Genomic DNA, 22,533 nt, shown 5'->3' with positions numbered 1-22,533 from the left:
CTACAATTGTATTTACAAAAACAGTCTGCAGGCCATAGTTTGCCAACCTCTGTCCTAGACAGTGACTTTCAGTTTTTCTCATCACAAAAATCGATGTATTTTTCCTGGTAGCTAAAGTTTGAGTGTAGCTAAACTTTAGTGTATTTTTCCTGCTAAGCTTTTGCTACTTATTTCCTGTTATTTATTGCTGAGAATGTGGACTAGAAAAATTGTGCCTTGGGATATATACGGAGGCATTCTTTGCAACTTAATAAATATTTCATGGATATTTGAAAAGAAAGTTTATTCTCTGTGGGGTATATGGTTCAAAATATATGTATTAAAACAGCCTCATTATTCATACCCTCTATGTCCTTTGAACACTTAAGTATTCAGAGAGATGTCTTTTCAGATTCCACTGAGAAAATGATTTGTTTTTCATCTTTGGCAGTCAAGAATAGATGAGAGTTATCTTAATATATTCCCTAAATATTGAAGCACCCTTGCATTTCTAGGATAAACTTTACTTGGTCTTGGTATATTCTTCTTCTACTACACTGTTAGTATTATTTTGATGATATCTGATTTTGGATTTAAAGTTTTTATTCAGTTTGGTCAGCAGTTTTGCATATGAACATGTTATCTTTAGTAGATATTGATATCAGATATATACAAGCTTCCTAAAATAAACTGGGAGACTCCATCTTTTTCTGTTTTCTGGAAAAGTGTGATACTGAAATTTTCTGTTCCTTGAAGACGAACTTTTCTAGAACTTTCCATGAAACCTCACTGGTCCAAAACCAAAGGACCTACTCACAAAGGCAAACTAGTCCCTCTCAAATGTCCACATTCTACTGGGAGGGGTTAGGGGAGGCAAAGTTGGAAAGATCGAGCATTTTGCCTAACTGAATTTTCTAAAATCGCAACATTGGACTCTTATTATCACTTTGGTTCAAAATTTAGGGATTTCCATAACTCTTACTACTCAGTAGGTGGACCTGGGAGGAAGAAGGGGGTTTGGGGAGCTAAAAGTAGACTACATTTTGGTTTGTTGTTGTTGTTGTTGTTTTGTTTTGTTTGTATATGAATGTAGTGGAAGTAATTTTTTTATAGCCTGAGTAAAAAATTTCTATTTTTCACTTCCTCTTTTGAGAATCTATCCGTTAAGTTTTACGTGTCTGTATAACCTCATATTAATTTCTCCGGGGCCAATTACCTCTGTTTCTTTTATGCTACATCTTTTTCTTGCTCTTTATTTCCAATATACTCTACATTTTGATGTCAATATTTTCTAGCAATTTTTCTCAGTAAGGGTATGTGGATGGCATACATTTTGAATTTTGAAAGCCTAGTTATGAAATTTAAATATCACATTTCACTCAGAACTCTATAATTACTGAGGTTTTTTTTTTTTTTTTGAGCATTTAATGTTGTAGGCCAAAAAGAAAAAAAAATTTAACATTAGTCTGAGTCTTGCTTTTTTTGTGGGGGGAAGGGAAATCTAATTTTTTTCTTTTTTTTTTTTCTTTTTTTTTTTTCTTTTTCTTTTTCTTTTTTTTATTTTTGGGACAGAGAGAGACAGAGCATGAACGGGGGAGGGGCAGAGAGAGAGGGAGACACAGAATCGGAAACAGGCTCCAGGCTCCGAGCCATCAGCCCAGAGCCTGACGCGGGGCTCGAACTCATGGACCGCGAGATCGTGACCTGGCTGAAGTCGGACGCTTAACCGACTGCGCCACCCAGGCGCCCCTAATTTTTTTCTTTTTTGGAGGAATGTAGACATTTCTATTTAATCTTATATTTTAAGAATTTATCTATAAGGTTGTGTATGTTGTGGATCCTTTTAAGAATTAATTAGTTTGAGTATTTGGTAGGTCCTCTAAATGTTCTCTTTTCTCTTCCTAGAATTTTTATAGTAAATATATTGTATATAGTTTATATAGATATATTTTTTATTGTGTATATATGTGTGTGTGTGTGTGTGTGTGTGTGTGTGTGTGTGTGTTTATATATCCTGTTCCTAGCACCTATCTCCTGTCTCATCATTTTCAACTCTATATTCTTTCTGCTTGAGTTCTGGGAAAAACTTCTTAAACTGTCTTCTGATGAACTGAATTTACTTTCTGCAATATGGTGGTCATTGTTTCCAATGGATTTGAATAGTCAGAAATATACTTTCCAAAATCTTCTTATTTTCAGCATGTTCCTTCTTCCTGACAGGCTGCTCTTGTTTGTTGGTGTATTATTATCTAAAATTTACTGATAATACTAACTGGACATATATTTGCTTAAATGGCTTCAATGGTCATTGCCACTTCTTTTATATAATAACTATTATATTTAAAGTTTTCTTTAATCTTGATTCACTTTTTGGTAATTTCCTGAAAATTATCCCTACTCCCTTTTTTTTAGAAGAATCCATATGTATTTGAAAATGTTTTCCTATTTTCTTCACATGTGACATCTTTGCTGAATATAACATTGTAGGTCATAAATTTATCCATCAAAATTCTCCACCATTTAATGTGTCAGAACCTTTGTAGGTAACCTGTGTCTTTACCACTCATAAAATTCTTCTTTTGTCTTTGAAATTAAAAAGGATCACAAGGACATACCTAAGTACTCATCTCTTTTAATTAACTAATTAACTTTTATTGCCTCTTGATAAGCCTATTCAATCTTCATTTTCAAGTTTTTCTTAAATCAGGAAAGTTCTATTCAATCTTTGAGTGTTTATTCTAGACTATTCTTTAGCAACTGAAATTATCCGGTATGTTGGATAATTGGATATCTATTTTCATCATTCAGTATTTCTTACCTTCTCTCTTATCACTTTATCTAACCCATTTTCCTATTCAAATTTGGAGAATTTCTCAAACAAGGCTTCATCAATTCATTTCATTTTCTCCATTGTTGGTTTGGCTCTTTACTGCTTCTAAGGTGAGTTTACATTTTTCCCTATTATTTCATATTTTGTTAACTGCTCTAGGTTCCTTGTCTCCTTGTTTCATATTTTATCTATTTCACAGATTTCTTATTTTATTTAACATCATTTAATTTACAAAACATATGGTGCCAAAACTGTCCTCTTTTGCTTTGAAAATTCTTTGTGTATAAACATGTTCTTCTTTCACCTTGGGAATTTTGTTTAATCCCCTTTTAAAGTTGCTGAAATTTTATAGGCCCTATTGTTATCCTTGAATGTGGGAAGGTGTTGCTGGATCTGGTATTTGCTTCCGACATAGTTTCCTGTGGTGTTTTGTTTTTGTTTTTGTTTTGCCTCATTTCGCACTCATAAACTTCTCTAAGAACTTAATCCGGAAGAAGGGAGTTGCTTTTGATGGCTAAAATAAGCTTAGGTTATTGTTCCATCACTTAGAGAAGAATAGGGAATGGAATAGACTCTTATCATTTGCCACAGATGAATTTCATCCTCACAAGGTTTGCATGTTTTTATTTGGACATGGTTACATCCATTCCGGCTTGTCATTGGTAGGGGTTTTTGGCCTGGTATTCACTTCAGGTTCATATTTTGTTGTACCAGACATCTTTCCTGGCCCTTACTGTATCCACAGAATCAAAGACAGAACTCTGCCATTTCCCTGGAGGTCCAGGATCTATGAAGGTCCAGGATCTATGGGGAGGACTCAGTGAAGCTGGACAGAACCAGGGTCATGAAGATGACTGGGGCTCATGGGATCTCTCTTTTGTGGCTTAATTGCCCCTTCCTTATCCAGTGTAGCGGCTTCTGTACAATGCAGAAGGGCTCCAGGGAGATGGTTCTCATCACTCTTTACTTCCCACTCTTTACTTCAAACTCACTTCTAGATTTGGGATTGTTTTTGTAGCTTCTCCCAAATCTTACTCTCCGTGTTTTCTACAACTTGGCAACAGAGTTGAAAGTAGAGCCTGGCTAACATCCTTCAAACTCAGTCCATCTGTTTTGTTTCTAGTGGAATTTCTTACAAGTGTGCTGCATGTCAATGTCACTATCTTTAGTCTTTGGACCTGATGCAGGCTGCCCCCACATGCCTCCTTAAGACTTTCTCTTTTAGGGGATTGGGGCAGTTGTAGATGATAGTGGGGGAGGTGGTGAAGGAGAAGTTGTGTATGTTCATCTTTCTTTTCAGAAATCCTAAACAAACTTTCTTATCTCCTACTAAGACCATCAGCTCATTAAATTTTAGTTCCAGCATTTATGATACCCTGAAAGTGCACTTCCAAAAGTCGCCAATGCTTTATTTCTGCTAAAATATATGGCCTCTCTCAGTTCTCATCTTGCTGGACATATTTATAATATGCATAAATACAACACACTCTATTTATTGTTTCAACAAATGGATTTTTGAATGCTACTAGGTCCTTTCGAACCTATAAAGGTTAATAATTCCAACCCTTGATATTTATTAAGTACTTACTAAGCAGCAGGTATTGTGGTGAGCACTTTACCCGCATTACCACTTAGTAATAGTAGCTAACACTTCATGAGAACTTTCTACATGCTCATAGGGTTCTGTTCTAGGCACAACCACCCCATGTGATAATATTATCTCCCTTTTTACAAATGAGGAAACGGAGTTCACAAAGAGGTTAAGTAGCTTGCTCAAGGACACACAACTAGTTAAATGGTAGAGTTGGAATCTGAACTCAGGTGGTCTGGCTCTAGAGTCCACACTCTTAGTCTAAACACTGTTCAGTCTCCTTTCTGGTGTTTAAACCTGGGCTTTTAACACCTATGCAACACTGCCTCCCCATGGAGGGGTCAGGAAATGCACAATTACAATTTATAATGCTAGTTATTAATACTGAGAAGTACTAGAAAATCTCCACAAATTCTTATGGGAATGTAGGAGTGGGTATACCCACTTTACCGCTCATAAAATTTTTCTTTTGTCTTTGAAATTAAAAATGATCACAAGGACATACCTAAGTACTCATCTCTTTTAATTAACTAACTTAGGCTTAAAATTGGAGCACTTGGGGAAAACCAGGAGTGCTGTATTGGTTGACCATTTTAATGGAGTAATGCATACAAGGAGCTTCACCAGTTTGGCCTTTAATCATCTCCCCTTTTGTTTCTTTGATATTGTCTTTTATGACAATTAACAATCCGGATGGCCATATACGTTAAAATCCAAACAGACATTTTCAAAAGTAAAATAAGAAACCATTAATAATTGTGCTGGGACAAGAAGCATAAGCCAGTAATGTCCTGGGCCATGATTTATTGATTAGTGGTTAGATTATGGCTGTCCAATGGCATCTTGAATTTCCTTTTATTATTTTTAATACTTCACTTTTTAAATTTTCTATGTGATTTCCATAAATTTGGTATTTGCATTACCTTGTATGTGAGAAATGATGTCAGAATGACTATGATTCTGATCATAATCCTTTGCCACTAAGATCTTGGGAAAGCTCTGTTCCAGGTGGTTCCTACAGGTTTTTATTAACTGGAGCTGTACATGGTTGAGCATCAGGATTTGAGGCAAAGAAGATAAGGCCACTGAATGAGATCCCAGAGGACGAACACTAAGGGTTATTCCTTTCCATCTCTTGATAATCAACCATCCTGCTGCTTATCATGCAATGTGAGTTGTTATGGAGTTGAGACATTCTGAATAGGGAAGGGATTTTGAATGAAGATGTGATGTAGAGAGGTGATTGTTCTTTTTTTTTTTTTTTTTTTTTTTTTTTTTGTACTACAGGGAGCCCACAACTAGTGATAGGAGGGGGCCAAGTACTAATGATCATCTCATAAGGGTGAGAGGGCATCACCTATGTAAAGATGGGAGTGGTGATAAAGGGCATTAGCTAAAGGCAAGAAAGTGCATGAGTTAGTTCGGGGAACCACATGGTACAGTTTTGTTGGAAATTAAAAGGGTGTAGGTTGTGGTAAGAGATGAAACTAGGGAAATAGTGGCCTGAGCAATAAGGCTCTTGAATGCCTTGCTAAAGAGTTCATATTTTACCCTAAAAGAGTTCTGGGTAAGTGTTTAAAGGTCAAAGGATGGGTCAGATGATATCAAGATTAGATGTGTGTTCTAAAAAGATTAATTTGGTGCCACTGTCAAGAATACATGGGGTGGGGGAAGGGCGAAGAAAGTAGGTAAGGAGACCAATTTAGAGACTATTTCAGTGAACTGGTTGAGAAAAGGGAAAGGCCTGAGCTAAGGCACCGAGGAGGCAGAGAATGGGTCATGTGGGATGATCACAGGACAGATGTCAGGGCAGGTGTTGTCCAGCCTTGCAGTATGAGAAAGATACTCCCAGATCTTTGGTGTAAGTGGCTGGGGTTTGTGGTGATGTCATTCACCAAGACTAGAATAGAGGAAAAGATGACATAAAGGGGTAAACAGTGGATTATTCTTCCACTGGAATTCTCTCTCCCCTTGCCTCGGTAGTACAATTCTTCTCTGGTTCTCTTCTGACTGTTCTGGAAACTTCTTCTCAGTTAGTGGAGTTTCTTCTTTGGCACAGATATTCCTGTTGGCAATTCCTCTAAGGTTGGACCCTGGCCATCTCTGTCAATAAACTCCACCTCTTCTTGACATTTTAAAAATCCTGAGATTATCTTGGTATCATCTCGGTATTATTTATTATTCATATCCACATTTTCGACTACTACCCTTGGGCTAACAACACTCAAATCTTTATTCTCAGTCTCAGGGTATAAATCCAACTGCCTGCTCAGCATCTCCACCCAAATGCCCTACGTGTTCAGACTCAACACATCCACACCAAGCCTTCTTTCCTTCTGAAACCTCCTCCTTACTCTCTCAAGACTCTTTCCTCTTCCACATCCCATGTTCATCAGGTCCTGTTGCTCCTCACTACAAAAGAGCTCTCAATTTCATCTATTCTCTTCCTCATTCCTACTACAAGAATAGGTGGGATATAGATAGAAGCTTGCCACTTTTGTCTCTAGAAAACTTTAATCCCATAACCTATTGCTGACATTAAAAAATCCACTCTTCCTAGATTCTTTCCTGTCACTCTCCCTGTCATGTTTACACCACAAGGGAGGTGGGTCACTTTGCTATCCTGTATGTTACCCCTTTGCGAACAATGTCTTCTTCTTTACTTGGTTACCTGGCAAGATCCCGCTCAGTGTTCAAGTTCCAGCTCCAAAGTTACCTCCTCTATGAAGCCTCCTAGGCCTCTCACATCTCACCCAAAATTATTTTACCAACTCTGTTTCCCTAGCCCTTTGTCTCTTCTACTAAAATGTGAAATCCTTGAGAACCAGAGACCTCCAGAAGTTTAGCATGGTTTGAAAATTCTGCATTAAATTGGTGTATCCCTTCTCCTAGCCAGGTAGTCCTGCCTGGAATCTAGGGAGGTGTCTTTTGTTAGAGACCCACATCCTCTTTCTCCAGGGGTAATTACCACCAGCAGCAGCATCACCATCACCATTACCATCTGTCATTTGGGTACTCACATACCAAATGCTTCATTACAGGTTTTAATCTAATGTTATTCTATAACACTTCTGTGAGGCAGAAATTTAAGGCCTATTTTATTGGTAAGAAGACTGAGGTTCAGAGAGGCTAAGTAATTTTCAACAACGTCACAAAGCTTGGTGAAAAGGCTGAGCTGGTGTTTAAAGCCAGAGATGTCTGATTCCAAAGCTGGCTTTCTTTTTTTTAAAAAAAAATTTTTTTTTTCAACGTTTATTTATTTTTGGGACAGAGAGAGACAGAGCATGAACAGGGGAGGGGCAGAGAGAGAGGGAGACACAGAATCGGAAACAGGCTCCAGGCTCCGAGCCATCAGTCCAGAGCCCGACGCGGGGCTCGAACTCACGGACCGCGAGATCGTGACCTGGCTGAAGTCGGACGCTTAACCGACTGCGCCACCCAGGCGCCCCCAAAGCTGGCTTTCTTAACGCTTATGTCTGAGCCTTGGTTCATTCTCCTGAGGCATTGGAGCCACATTTCATGTGTGACATCTCAATAGAAAGGGAACAAAGGACTGTACTGGCAAATACACGGCTTAGATATATATGCACACATGATAGGGCCTGGTAACACTAAAGGGCAGTGCATAGTCTGTCTGATCTCTGCTCTTCCTTCTCCTCATCAGGTTGGACTTTTCTACCACTGCCTAAAGTAAGAACTCTGCTTGGTCTCCAGTTCTGAGGTGCCTGCTGCCTCAGTGACATCTCACCATAGAGGAGAAAGGACATCATTATGGGGCAGATTTCCTTGTCTTCCTGTTCACTCTTACCACTTATTGTGGGAGGGAGAGACCCACATCAGAATCACCTGGACATTTTTTCCAAAATATACATGCTTGCCTTGGCCTTCTCAAGTTCTGATCTGGCCCTTGGTTAAGAACTACTGGTTGAGGGGCCCCTGGGTGGCTCAGTCGGTTAAGCGTCTGACTTTGGCTCAGGTCATGATCTCACAGTTTGTGAGTTGGAGCCCCGTGTCAGGTTCTGTGCTGACACCTTGCTCAGAGCCTGGAGCCCGCTTCAGACTGTCTCCCTTTCTCTCTGCCCCTCCCCGCTCACACTCTGTCTCTCTCAAAAATAAATAAACATTAAAAAAAAAGAACTACTGGTTGAACACATTCATTTCCAAGGTCTACAATTTCCACTTGTCCTTATCAATGAAACCTTCCCATTTCTTCCAGACAAAATGCTCGTCCTGCTCAGCTGCAGTCCAGGGATGCTAGGAATCAACATCATTGCCATGCCTTGCTCTACCTGACCGTCTTTCAGTCAGGGGTTCTCGACCTGGGCAGTACTATCTCATAAGAAGGCATTCAGAAATAAATGTAGGAGCATTTATTTATTGGTTATCACAATGATCAAGATGGCTACTGGCATTTACAAAGCAAGGATCAGTAATGTTAAGCATCCTACAGATCCCCACAATGAAAAAATGTCCTACTGACATTGTCAATAGCACCCTCACTGAGAAACACATTTGGTGTTTGATTTAAGCTTTGAATAAGTTTCTTCAATACATGGGCATCCTCTGGGCTCAGCTGCTGCAGTGTCCGGGGGCTGCTCTCCCTTGCCAGCCTCCCAAGTTCCCTCATATCCTATAAACTATGGAAAAAGAGATTCTTAGTTTTCAGACGTTCATGTAATACAAAGGTGGCAGGAAAGCTTGTCTAATCTCCATTTCTGCTTTCCATTTAATCTAATTTAACTCCTTACCCACTAAGATGTGGGAAGAATGGGGAAGAGGGGAAAAGAGCAGGAGCCATCACTGCCTCATGGGCAGATTGAACTATCATGTCTGACAGGAATCCCAGGTTGATGAATAAATACAAGATCTAGCTCAAAACCAACCCTTTCCCATCTGTCTTACGTATCTCTGCCCTCTCTCAGTGACTACTCCTTTCTTGCTTACTCAGGCCAAACCTGTGTATAATTATAGGTTTGCAGTAGAGGCTTTTAATGCCCACCCATATCTGGCTTTCCTCTCCTTTTAGACATGGGAAGATGACCTTTTTCACCCTCTTTCCATAGGCTGAGGCCAAGTAGCTAGTTCTGACCAATGTGTTGTGAGTGGAAGGATGTGTATCGGTTTCTGCTGGAGCATTTCATTGCCAGTGAGAGACCCTCCAGCATTTTCTTCTCTTGTAGCTGTCATGGTGGAAGCTGGTGTTAAGATGGCGTCTCCACCAGCTTGGCTCCCAGAACAACTACCCTGAGCAGAGAGCCCTTGCTGACTCCCATCCAACATGTGGAGTAGGCAGAGATTATAAACAAAAGTTTATACCTTTGTTGCTTTCAGTCACTGAGATGTTGGGAATTGTTTGTTATTACAGCATAACTTAACCTATCCTGATTGATTCAACGTTCATTTGCATGTTTAGATCTTTTTCAGCTTTGTGCGTAGATCGTGAGTCAGAGTGGCTTGGGTTTGAGGCTGAGTTTCACCACTTAGAGTGACCTTGGCTAACCTTTCTAAACCTCAATTTTCTCATGTGTCAAATGGTGATCATGACTGTACTAACCTTACGTGGTTGTAAAAACTAAATGGGGTAATACAAGAAAAGCACTTACCACAGTGTCTGGCAGGTAGCAAGGGCTCAGTAAATGTTACTTACTATTTTTTTTATTGTTGATCTAAAATTGACTTTACTTGCCCCCTGCCCCAAATCCTCAGGAGCCTTTAGCTTTGGCTGCCTAGAATCCTTCTAATATCCTTCAGCCTAAAAAGCAAATAGTCTGGAACTGCTTCCTGCTTCTTTTCCATTCCTTGCAGCTCCCAGAACGGGACATGCTTGCAATAGACACTGCGTTACCTATATCTTTAATTGAGTACACACTTGTGATTGGAACTGAGAAAGTATTTATGCCAAATGAATGAAAGAATCAGCCAAAATGAAGAAACCTGATTACTTTTTTCAGTATGAAACTGGCATGTCTGGGAAACATGTCAGGAGATGTCCAAATACTTATTTTGTCTTTTGTTGCTGAGTGATCGCTGGGAAAGGCAAAATCCAGTCTCTTGGCCACAAATCAAAAATAGACATACATTCCAAATTAGCAGAGAGAAAATCCCGTTTGCATTTATGTGACAGCCAAACCTTGCTAAGGGATGCCAGAGTTTGTTTCTGGACCTCTGGGAGTCCTTTAGCACTTGAAGATAATTACAGGTTATCTTAGGACAGGCGCCTTCCTCCAACACTCTTGGATTCTATTCTCAACTTGACACTGGGTTTTACCAGGTCTCCATAGCTAAGGAAACTAGAAGCAATTACTTGGCTAATCCAGACAGAAATACAAAACAAAACACCTATGCCTTATTTATTTTTATTTTTGACCCATATGCCAATCTCCAAATTGTAGGCAGTTCTACCAACTATTAACTAGTCTAATACATCCTTTTCAAACCTGGAGCCTAACTGGAGAAACATTTAAAACCAACCATAAAATCCATTTCAATACAAAAAGGAAAGAAAGAAAGAAAGAAAGAAAGAAAGAAAGAAAGAAAGAAAGAGTTGGGAAGGAAGGGAGGGAGGGAGGGAGGGAGGGAGGGAGGAGGAAGGAGGGAAAAAAGGAGAGAAAAGAAGGGAAGAAAAAGAAGAGAAAGGGAGAGATTGATTCCTGGCCCCTGAGGAAATTTTTTTTTTCTTTAAATGAGGCCTCTCATAACTATTATTGTAGCATTTTCAAGATATCTTATAATGGACTTTTTGTTTTCCTTATTCAGAGCTAATTTTGCATTTTTATTACTCAAAGCCCTCTTTCAAGGTATTCCTGAAAACAAGCTACATCTGAAAACATTCAACACGTCTACAAGAGTTGAATTTCCTTTTTCCATCAGATTCAATCTGAACAAATTAACAATTTATTGGACCGTTAACTGCATCCTAATCAGATATCCTGAATGCACCTTAGAGTCCTAGCCATCAGCTCTCATCTCTGTGGGCTGCAGGGGGCTGGAGTCCTTGAAACTTTCAATCAACTATAGCTGATTTAGCAAAGCAGTAGTTCCTCAATTAAGTAATGTTGGTTGCCTTATGTACCATCATTTACTGAAACTCTGATGCAGGGATTTTTCATTCCTGGAACCCACCCAGTTCCTCTAGTTGGACTGCCATGTGCTTCTCATTATAACCCAAGTACACAGGGCAGCGATGAGTGGAGAAAGCGGGGCTCGGAGTCAGGATCAGACATCAGCCCAGCTCTGTCATGAGCTAATCCTAGGTCCTCGGGCAGGTCACTTAATCCAGTGGGTTGAACAAAGGTTTAACGGTTTGCTCATCAGTAAACTAAGGACACTAGTGCTTGCCTTAGCTACCAAGAAAAGTTGTCTTTGGGGCACTTGTGAGAATGTGTAAGTATCAGGAGACTTCAGTTCTGACTCTAAAGATTTCTTTTGTAAGTTGGTAGTTGGGAACCCAGAAGTATTTTCTCAGGAAAACAATACCATACCCAGTGGTGAAGTTCCCAGTCTAATGCTACAAGAATCTATTTAACGGCCATGTCCCTGGAGTATAACACATGGTAATGGTCCTACAGATCATCACCACTATGGAATCATCCAATTGTGGTGCTGAGGGTAGAACTCTGGGCGAGTGGCAATGGGGTCTCCTTGTATGGGGAGAAGAGAAAGAGAAAATTCCTTCCTACCAAACAGGAAGGAAATAGCAGAGGGCTCTAGTGGTAAAAGAAGACATGCTGAGCCTGTGGAGAGCCTTTACAAATGTAAGGATATATTATTGGCTGTGGTTTTGGAAAGTCCTATCAATAAAGTTATTTGGTGCTTACTGTCCCCTCCAGCCCCCTGTCTCCTCCACGCCTCCTGCTACCGACATCATCCTATATTTGAAGTCCTTTTTTTTTATTTTAAAAAATGTGGTGGTTTTTTTTTTTTTTTTTTGAGAGACAGTGAGAGAGAGAGAGAGAGAGCGCGCGCGCGCGCGCGCGCGCGCGCGCATGTGTGGGGGGAGGGGCAGAGAGAGAGACATAGAATCAGAAGCAGGCTCCAGGCTCTGAGCTGACAGCACAGAGCCCGACATGGGGGTCAAACTCATGAACTGTGAGATCGTGACCTGAGCTGGTCAGATGTTTAACAGATTGAGCCACCCAGTTGCCCCTATTTGAAGTCTTTAGGGCACTCATGAATATAGCCAGCACTTCCCCAAGACTCATGATGGAAAATCCACTTTTTCCATTTAAGTAACTAACCATTCCCTATAAAACTGACCAATGTATCATACATAAATGTATAGTATCATAGCAGGGGAGCCCTGGGAGAGAGGAAAGGTACATTTATGTCCATGGACCACTCAACAGGATGCATGAATCTTAGAGGACCCCTGGAAAAGTGAAAGGAAGCTAGCTTCTCCTTGTTTTTCTCTGCATAAAACCTTCCAAATCTGACTCCTCAAATCCCTGATTGAATTCCCAGCAATCTACTTTTCCTGACTGTAACCAGAAAAGCATGTTTAAATGAAGATGAAATTCCATCAGTATAAAGCCTTGTGAAGCCCAGTCCACCAGCCCCATCGCCAAAGCCGCTAATAATGCCCTATTGTGTTACTGTGGTAGTCTAGGTTATCATTATGAAGTCTTGCTCCTGGTTGGGAAAACACGACGTTCCATTAAATGTACAATCTGGGTTCTCTCCAGGCCAGAGATGCATCCTGCTTAAAGGTGGAATGGGCTGAGTTTTAATGTCATGGAAAAAAAGAGGACCATTCACCAGGGAAAAGGGAGTTGAGGGGTGGGGAGAAGAAAGGTGAATTCGGTGCCCTGGGATTCCTTAGTTTCAGCCTGTAGACAGTGTGTAGCCAGCCAAAGTATCTTAGATGCCCAAGGAAAAAGTGAGTCAGCATTCTTTTCCCTTCCGCTCTGCTGTGGTTGGGTGCTGGACAGCACTGTTCTTTCTAGGACAGAGGACCATGTCTTAGAGACCACCAGGGGCCTCTTGCAATCACTGCCTTTGGGCTCATCCCCCACCTATGTTCAACAATCGTATAAATTGGCCTGGGTCAAGAGCACAAGCTGAAGTGTGCACACCATCAAGTGCTAGCAATTTTTTCATTCAGCACAAAAATACCCTCTCTTTTCAAGCCACTGGACAACTAAAAGAAGTCAGAGGAGTCCACCTCAATATAAAGGTAGGTGCCTCCAAAGGGGCCCCCATTATTTCTTTCATAGAGCATTTTTGGGTCCCCAATGCACTGCAGAGCATCCCATGATGCATTTAGAAATTTTCTCCAGGTTTAAATACAAAAGAAGCAGCAGCCTCTATAATTATCATATGCTTGGGGCTCAGCACGCTGGTTAGAGACCTCCTCACACCTGAAATAATTTTTTTAAGTCAAAGTAACTTATTTTTGTTGAATATAGAAGTAACATATGCCCATTGTAGAAAATTTTGAGAGTTCAGAAAAACACAAGAAAAGAATTTAAAAATCTTATCCTCCAGACAGGAATACTATTACATATTAGGTAAATCAAGAAATACACATGTGTGTGTTTACCTTTTTTTTTTTTTACAAAGATAGAATCTTAATGTACATAATATTGGTACATTAATACACCTAAGAGTACATAATAATATAATATTCACCTAAGAGCACATCATGAGCATTAGATACTTCTCCTAAAATATCTTACAAGCATGCACAGTCTGCATATTCAATGCTTTGCTAATATCATGCCTAACTTAAGAAATCCACTGTTGTTAGACATTTAGGTAATTTTCAGCTTTATTATTATAAACAGCACTGCCATGAACATACATCTAGTCACTCGCTGGAGAGTATATTTGACTTTTCCTTTAGGACATAGAATTGTTAGATGGAAAAGTAGAACCCCATTTTTTAAAAAAGCATTTGATACATGTTGCCAAATTACCTCTTTGCCTGCACTATCCAATACAGTGGCCACATGCTATTTAAACTTAAATTGATTAAAAATAAGTAAAATAAGAAGTTCACTTCCTTGTTCACACTAGCCACATTTCAAGGGCTCAATAGCTACATATGGCTAGTAGACACCATACTGGCCAGAGCAGGTATAGAACACTTCCATCATCACAGAGAGTTCTATTGGACATCACCAGTCTAGAAAGACCATGCAAATTTGTATTTTCCTTAGTAAGATATGACAGTGCTTTCCTCCCACAAGTTGGCCGATATTGAATATTATAATTTAAAAAAAATCTCCACTAACTTAATAAAAATTACATCTTGGTTGCTTTTTTCACTTCTTTGATTACTAGTGACGTTGAAATTTTTTGTTTATTTACTGATTTTCATATGTTTTTTTGTGAATTATTTATGTACTAAGCCTATTTTCTCCTGGAATCATCTGTTTAAAACTGCTTTTTATATATTAAGGTCAATCTTTAAGCAATAATTTATGCTGTCAAAGTTTTTGTAGCTTCTTATTATCTTTTATTTCTGACACATTTTCGCTTATAGAAATGGAAAATTTGAACATATTTAAATATTTTCATCGTTTTCTTTGTTTCTGTCCTCCTGTTTTAAAAGCTCTAAACCTAAGGTTACAGTAATATTTGTTTAAATTTTCTTCCGGTTGTTTCATCCTTTCATTGCAAACATTTAAATTTTCAGTCCTTCTGGAATTTACTTTGGTTTGTGGTGTAAAACAAAAATGTCACCTTCCCCGCCCCCCCCATGTTACCAACCATTTGTCCAAGAATCATTTTTTAAAGTAACAAATTAATTCTCCACTGACTTGAACTTCCACTAAATGCTCACATGTTCTTGGATTTCCTTCTAGATTTTCTATTCTGTCTACCTATTCTTTGGCCTTTACCATCCTGTTTGTAATCATTTGCCTTGTAATACATTTTAATATTTGAAGGTATAAGTACTTCTTCATTATCTTTCTCTAAAAATGTTTTACCTCTTTTTCACCGGTTTTTTTGTTCTCTAAGATAAACGCGGAGTCATTTTATTAAATTCCTCTCACCACCAAAATAAATTCCTACAGAACTTTGATTTAAATGTTTAATTCACTTCAAATTAATTTGGGGGAGAACTGATTATCTCTCCCGTGTGGAGTCAATCCATTCAGGGGCATGGTGGTTCTGTCCATTTTTTCAAGTCTTCCTGTTTGTCCTTCTGAACTGCCTTTTTGGGGTGGGGGGGGGGAAGCACCATGATGGGCACCTCTGACTGCTTTCAGACAGTCTCTGAATTTGTGAGCTTCTGCCCCCAGCCACTAGAAGTAACAAAAGAAATTCCATTTCTTAGTATTAGAGTATATTCTCAGTATCCACCTTCTCATAAATCTCTAAGAAAGAGATTTCATTTTTCATCCAAAGAATCTGGAGTTCAAAACAGCCCTTACGGAAAAATCAAACTCCAGGGGCAACTGCAAAGCACATTTGGTGTCTAGCTGGCCAGCTTATTTTGCGGGACTCTTTTTCCAACTCCCAAATACTTTCCAGTCTGTGAAATTCATCTCCCCACCACTGTTAACAGCAAGCTCCTCTCCTGGCACCGGAGAGCTCACATAGTTTTAATGAGCATGGATCTTCTCTGAGGGGCTTTTTATTGTTGAAGCTGGATTTTAGTAGATAGCATAAAGCTTCCTGGAATGACTGTGGGCTTGGCAAATCTAAGGGGATTTGGGAAATGTTTAATTGGTGAGAGTTCAGCTCTCCCTTGAGCAGACCTGAAGTCTAACTCTTATCCTTTTTGTTAAGGAAACCAGGGCTCCTGCACCTCCCAGGTAGCCCACCAGTGGAATTACCAAGAACTTGACTCAGTCTGTATCCGAGGTCCCAAGCCAAGGTAGGGCAGGTGGGAATTTACACACAGGGGACTTTTGGCAATGTCTGGCAACAATTTTGGTTGTTACCAATGCGGGACAGGGGGGAAAGGGGGCAGAAGAGAGGGAGCATGGAGCGGGGAAGTATGGGGTTACTGGGAGAGGCCAAGGGTGCCCAACAAAGAATTCCCCAGCCTAAAACCCAATAGTGTCTAAGTTGAGAAATCCGCCTTATATTTTCACTAATTGCCCAGTCAGCGTGCACTGTATTATTAGGAACAAAGGCAATGCATTATGCAGGACAGAATGTGGGGTTTTTTTTTTGTTGTTGTCGTTTGTTTGTTTTCAAAGACAGGACTGACTTTCAAAAGCCCACTCCAGCCTTGCCTGGAAGTTCTGCCTCTCCAAAGCACGCCCTTCTCACCAGGTTTCTAAAGCAAATGGAAAAGATTCACAGAAACGTATTAGGTCAACACATCCTCACACTCCTTTGCAGGCTCCTCATTCACAGAAAGCTAGGCGGAAAGTAGGTTTTCCCCTCGAACCAGCAGCGACGCCCCTGCGGGCTCCCGCTGCAGCGAAGAAGGATGGGGAGGCGCGCTCCCCGACAGAGGCGCAGCGCGGGGCCTCGGCCACCCCCGCGGTCCCTCTGGGTCCCTGGAGACGCGTGCCTGTCTCAAAGCCTCGCTGCCAACAAGCCCAGCCCGGCAGCGAGCATCATCAGCCGAGCCCAGGGTGCAACAACTCATGGCACTTACTTGTCCAAAATGAAGTACAGGTCAAATCCCCCGTAGCAGGCTGGACCCCCTTCCTCCCTGCGTCCCCCTTGCCCGGCGCAGATGAGCACAAAAGTGGCCAAGGAGAGACACTTGAAGCCAATGCCGAGGGCTTTCTGCTCCACGGTGGCCATGACCTGCAGCCCAGGGAGAGGGTAGGGACCTCTGCTTCCCACGCGCCTCGAATTCGTCTGGACCCTCAGGGACGCGCCATCCGAGGGGCCCTGCTCGCGGGCCCTTTATTCCCCCTCGCGCTCCTGGAACTCCCCGGAAGCAATTGTCTGGAGGAGTTCAAGGCTTTCCTTCTGGTTTCCGCTTCGATTCTGTTTCTAGGTTTCAGTTTTCAAAAATCCCAATACTGCACTCCGCTTTTTTAAAGGGGCTGCTCCAGACTCTGGCGGCGGACCGCTCGGGAGGCTGCGCTGACGTTTTGCAATGGAAGCAGCTTCGTCCTGACGCTTCTTTGTCCCAGCTTTTAAATATTATGGGGTGGGTTTTCAGATTGTTCTTGGTTGGGAGACTGCCTTGCCTTTTCTCCCTCCTCTTGCCCCCCTCTCTCCTCCCTTTCTCCTTTTTTGGGGGGCGGAAAGAAAGTTCAAAGGGTGCCACCTTGTGGCCGAAGATGGCGAAAGCGCCCTTTGGCTTTCGCGTGAGTGTGGTTGTGCGTGTTTTCTCATTCTTTCCTTCTTCTCATGCACCTTCCCTTTCATTCTCCGTTATTTCTTCCCCACTCCTACTTCTTGCTCACTCTCTAGCCTTTTTATCCCTGTCCTCTGCTTTCCTACGCTGCGTCTGTTGATAAGGTCACTGTAAACATTTGATGAGAAATTACTTCCTCCAAGCACCTTGGCTCCGACCCTGGGGCTGGGACCTTTGCAAAGGAGCCATTGTGCAAATGAAGTAGAGATGAACGGTGCCTTTGTGATCTGATTCATTCCAGTGACCTTACTGCACTATTAGTGCAGATCATAAAAGAGACTGTAGGGGTCCAGTGACGTGGCTGGGAATAGCATAAACAGTCCCAAAGAAAAGGCTGCTCCCGGCGTGGAACAGCCGGGCATTCTAGATTGTCTCCATCTCCAGATTTTGGAGACTCTGTGAGAAGTTCTTCTTTTCAGCCTGTGAACTTTGACTTTTTCACCCTATTAGGGCAGAGAGAGTAAACAGCTCACAAGAGTATAGACCTTCCGAATAGTTTGGGACTGGCAGGGAAGAGCCGATCAAGGCAGGAACTCAGTTTTAGCTTCATAGATGCCCCCTGGAGAGTCCTCAGTGCACACTTAACACTCCATTTTCCAGCATGATTTCTCCCCTCCATTTGTGATCCTCTAAGACACTTACCATCCATGGTGGTTTCCCCCCACCAGTGTACCATGGAATCCTAGTGCCTCGGAATGCTTCATTAAACAATAATTTTGTTGTCAGATAAGTTTCGGGGATTCATAAAGCATTGCACTACCCTGCCTCCGAAATGATCCTCAATGTCCTTCCTTCCCTGGTATTCAAACACACCCTCCCCTCCTCGCACTGAATAAGACTGACTTGTGTGTAGTTGATAAGGTATTGCAGAAATGATGTGTGACTTCTGAGGCTACGTCACAGAAGATATTGTGGTTTCCTTCTAGCTCTCTTAGATAACTTGCTCTGAGGAGCCCGTTGCCATGTCAAAAGGTCCCTCAAGCAGCTGTATGGAGGCATCCATGTGGCAAGGAGCTGAGATGCCCTGCTGATAGCCAGCAACAATTTGCCAGCCATGTGAGTGACTCATCTTGAAAGTGGACCCTCCGGCCCTAGTCAGGCTGAGAGATGACTGCAGCCCTGGTCAGCATCTTGACTGCAGTCTTATGACAGACCCCAAGTCACAACCACCCAACTAAGCCAATCTCAGAGTCCTGACCCACAGAAATTTTGAGATAATTATGGTTTATTAGTGTTTTAAGCCTCTAATTTGGGGGTTAATTTGTTATGCAATAATAGATAACTAGTAAATACCTATACATTAAAGCTTTGATAAATTTTTTTAAACTTTAACTGTATTTCCTAGACTTGCTCAATCCTGAAACTGTTCTTTTCAAATAACACCTATTGACACCTACACTTTGGGAATCACTGCTCTCAGGAAAAAATAATTGGGAGAAGATTAAAATACTCTAAACTGCACAACTCTTGCTCCTCCATATCTTTAAAGTAGAATAAAGATATCCAGAGTCAATAACAGGGGTGAATGAAGCTCCTGGTATACTAGCAATATGATGGCTCAACAAGTCTGCAGGGGGAGACATCAGCTTCTTTGAACTGGCAACATTTTCCTTTGGTTGTTGGGGTATAGCAGCCTTATAATTAAAGCATGTCGGGAAATGGGGTGGAAGAGGACCTAGGAAGGAGAATCTTCTTTGGCTTCCTGCTAGCATTTCCCAGATTAGTGTCACAGCTAAGAGACATCCAAGTATCAAATGCCCTAATGCAAATGTTATCATTTGCTTGAGGGGATTCTCAATGCTATGATTGGACTGAGGGCGTCTGAGTTCCTAATCTCTTGCAAAGATCCCAGTGTTCTGGAGGAGATTGACTGACTTTCCCAAGGTCCACAGAGATAGATAGATAAGGTTTAATTTTTTTTTTAACGTTTATTTATTATTGAGAGACAGACACAGAGCATGAGCAGGGGAGGGGCAGAGAGAGGGGGAGACACAGAATCTGAATTAGGCTCCAGGCTCTGAGCTGTCAGCACAGACCCTGACGTGGGGCTCGAATTCACAAACTGTGAGATCATGACCTGAGCTGAAGTTGGTTGCTCAACCAACTGAGCCACCTAGGTGCCCCCCCCCCACTTTTTAAATTTTTTTTAACGTTTATTTATTATTGAGAGGCAGAGAGACACAGAGCGTGAGCAGGGGAGGGGTAGAGAGAGGGGGAGACATGGAATCTGAAGTAGTAGATAAGGTTTAGAAGTAACTCCTCTGCCCCTCAAAGTCAAGTCAGTGGAAGAACGGTATAGATTGTGATGCTGAGGCTATGGAGTTGGAGAAGTGCAAGGGCAAACTAATCATGTACATGGAAGCATTTGAATGGTAACCTGGAAACTAAGGCAAGGGAAAGTTTCCTGGAGGAAGAAGCAGTCAAGAGTGTCGCATGTTGTGTAAGTCAAGGGCATAAGCCCCAAGAAAAACCCAATGATGTGAAACGTGTCATTGTGTCACCAAGGAGATTCCAATGATGTAGTGCTTTTGGATGTTGAACTGTTCTGGGTTATTAGGAAGGGGAACTTCTCTTTCAAGTATAGAGTGGGATAAGTGGTAACTTGTGAATGTTTGAATGTTTGAATGTTTGAATGCTATAAGGAAGGATCCCAGGATACTTAAGGATACCAGGAATTTCAAGTTTCCTGCCTTCCAAAAGATTGGAGAGTTTTTGCCTTACAAGACTGATCATCTTAAGGGTTTGGTCGTGCACTACTGTTGTAATTGACTATTCCAGGTTCCCTTCTTTGAGGTAGAAATTAAGAATGACCTGCCTGTTTACAGGCTTCCAGCGACTTGCTGTCCCATACTTGCCCCCCACCTCCAATATGTGACTAAGCCCCTTCTGCCAAGCTGTCAAAAAGCAAATTTTGTTGTCTTGATAACATTGCCATTTAACCTTCAAGAGTCTCGGGGCGCCTGGGTGGCTCAGTCGGTTGGGTGTCCGACTTCAGCTCAGGTTATGATCTCATAGCTCGTGGGTTCGAGCCCTGCGTCAGGCTCTGTGCTGACATCTCAGAGCCTGGAGCCTGCTTCGGATTCTGTGTCTCCTCTCTCTCTGCCCCTCCCCTGCTCATGCTCTGTGTGTGTGTCTCTCTCTCTCTAAAAAATAAATAAACACTTTAAAAAAGTTAAAAAAAAAAAAACCTTCAAGAGTCTCAGGGACACTAAATCGTTTGTCTGTGTTCTTGACACAAGTTCTGGAAAATGCTGCAGATAACACATACTACCCAAGAAAACTTGGGAAATTTTTTCCTTAGAAATATTTGTCCACAATAAGAACAGAATGTGTACATATCTGACACCCTGTACCATATTTTGGGTCAACCAAGTAGGTCCAATGTTTGCCAAGTTCTTGCAGGTCCCACTGGTCTTTGGGTTTTGGTGGCACCCCAAAACTTCCTAAGGCAAAACATCAGTTAGTAAAAATAGTCTTTCATTGTCATGATATTTCCTTCATGCTTGTCCTCCATAGGACTTCTGTTTGCAAAAAGCCAAGGCAGCCTTCCTAGAAGGAATTTATCATTCAGAACAACAAAGTTTCTAAAGAATCTAAATTAGCTAAATAATTGCTTTTGGTCAAAGGAAAAGCAAAGGTACTAGTAATGACTCTAAGCCCAAGGGCAAAATCATAACCTAGAACAAATACCTTGATGGCATCGCATAGGCCAGGTTATTCACAACCTCAGCTCAGAAACAGTCAAAGCCTCATTGAGTCCAGTATTCCATTAATAACCCTACCCAAAGCCCAGCCCAGTCTAACTTGAAAATCAATTTAATCCAGTACCTCCCATGATTCAATTTAGGGCAGTTCCATACACATCCTGAAATCCTGTTAACAGCCACCCAAATGCATAAGTAGAACTTATTAAACACAGCCTCAACCCAACTCTGATCAATTCAGAGTAAAAAAAAAATGAGCTAATTTCATATATTATTCAATGTCAGCCCAGAGACAGATCCTGTTTAATCTGGTTTACAACACAGCTCACTTAAACCTATAGACCATCACAATCCATCCTAAGTCACATCTAAGCCCAGCATGAAGTTTAATCACCAACTCACTCTTAGCCCAATCTAGCTAGAGTCTGGCCAAAGTTCAAAGCTTAACACAGCAAACACAGCTTGCTTGCAGGAAGGTACATTCCTACAAGGTCTCAACCAAGAGAATAATCCATAACTCATGCCAACATATCCTAAAAATCCATTGCAGATCCTCATAAGGACTCAAAACCTCGCTGAATAAAATGTTCATTTCATCTAGATCAGAGACAAGGCCAATCCAACCTAGAACCCAGAGGAGGGATAAAATGGACCAGTATAGTCTAGGGTCTTGACAAGCCCAGAGTTTACAAATGCCCAATGAAAGACTATATCAGACAACTCAAGGCTAGCAAAAAGCTAAACACAAGACCAATATAAGCCTTTTTTTTTTTTTTTTTTTTTGCCTAGTTCTGCTCAACCCTGGCATATTTAAGCATATTTAACACCAAAGTCTTATTCAGAGACTTCAGACCACTTTACTGTGGAAGATATCAGAAGAAATCTACCTAAGCCTGTCAAGCCCATAACTCCTTTGACACTTTTGCTAATGTGTCCAAGGCCCAAGCCAGATAATCCAGTGGTTCTCACCATGTGTGAATATGTGTATGGATAAGAATATTTGGAAGGGGTACGGGGAAGATGGAGACAAAGAAGTTTACTCACTCTGTAATAACCAATGGAAGCTTTTTCAAGATTCATGTATCTGTACAATATCAGAAATAGATATGGGGGTTTCAGGGACACACACAATCTTACAGTGACCAATTTCTTT

General features: G+C 41.2%; 1 protein-coding gene across 1 annotated transcript in view; it reads right to left on the bottom strand.

Annotated features, from left to right (window-relative positions):
• The window catches only part of ANTXR1 (ANTXR cell adhesion molecule 1), a 220,721-nt gene extending 203,232 nt beyond the window's left edge, over positions 1–17,489 (bottom strand). The window contains exon 1 of the mRNA XM_030310743.2: positions 16,960–17,489. Within this exon, the coding sequence (XP_030166603.1) occupies positions 16,960–17,111 (152 nt within the window). The 5' untranslated portion in view covers positions 17,112–17,489. The remainder of the gene's footprint in view (positions 1–16,959) is intronic.
• Positions 17,490–22,533: the final 5,044 nt, after the last annotated feature.

This window comes from Lynx canadensis, chromosome A3, assembly GCF_007474595.2.
Source record: "Lynx canadensis isolate LIC74 chromosome A3, mLynCan4.pri.v2, whole genome shotgun sequence".
Classification (NCBI taxonomy): Eukaryota; Metazoa; Chordata; class Mammalia; order Carnivora; family Felidae; genus Lynx; species Lynx canadensis.
The sequence above is the reverse complement of the archived record's forward strand: the minus strand, read 5'-3'. Positions and strand labels throughout refer to the sequence as shown.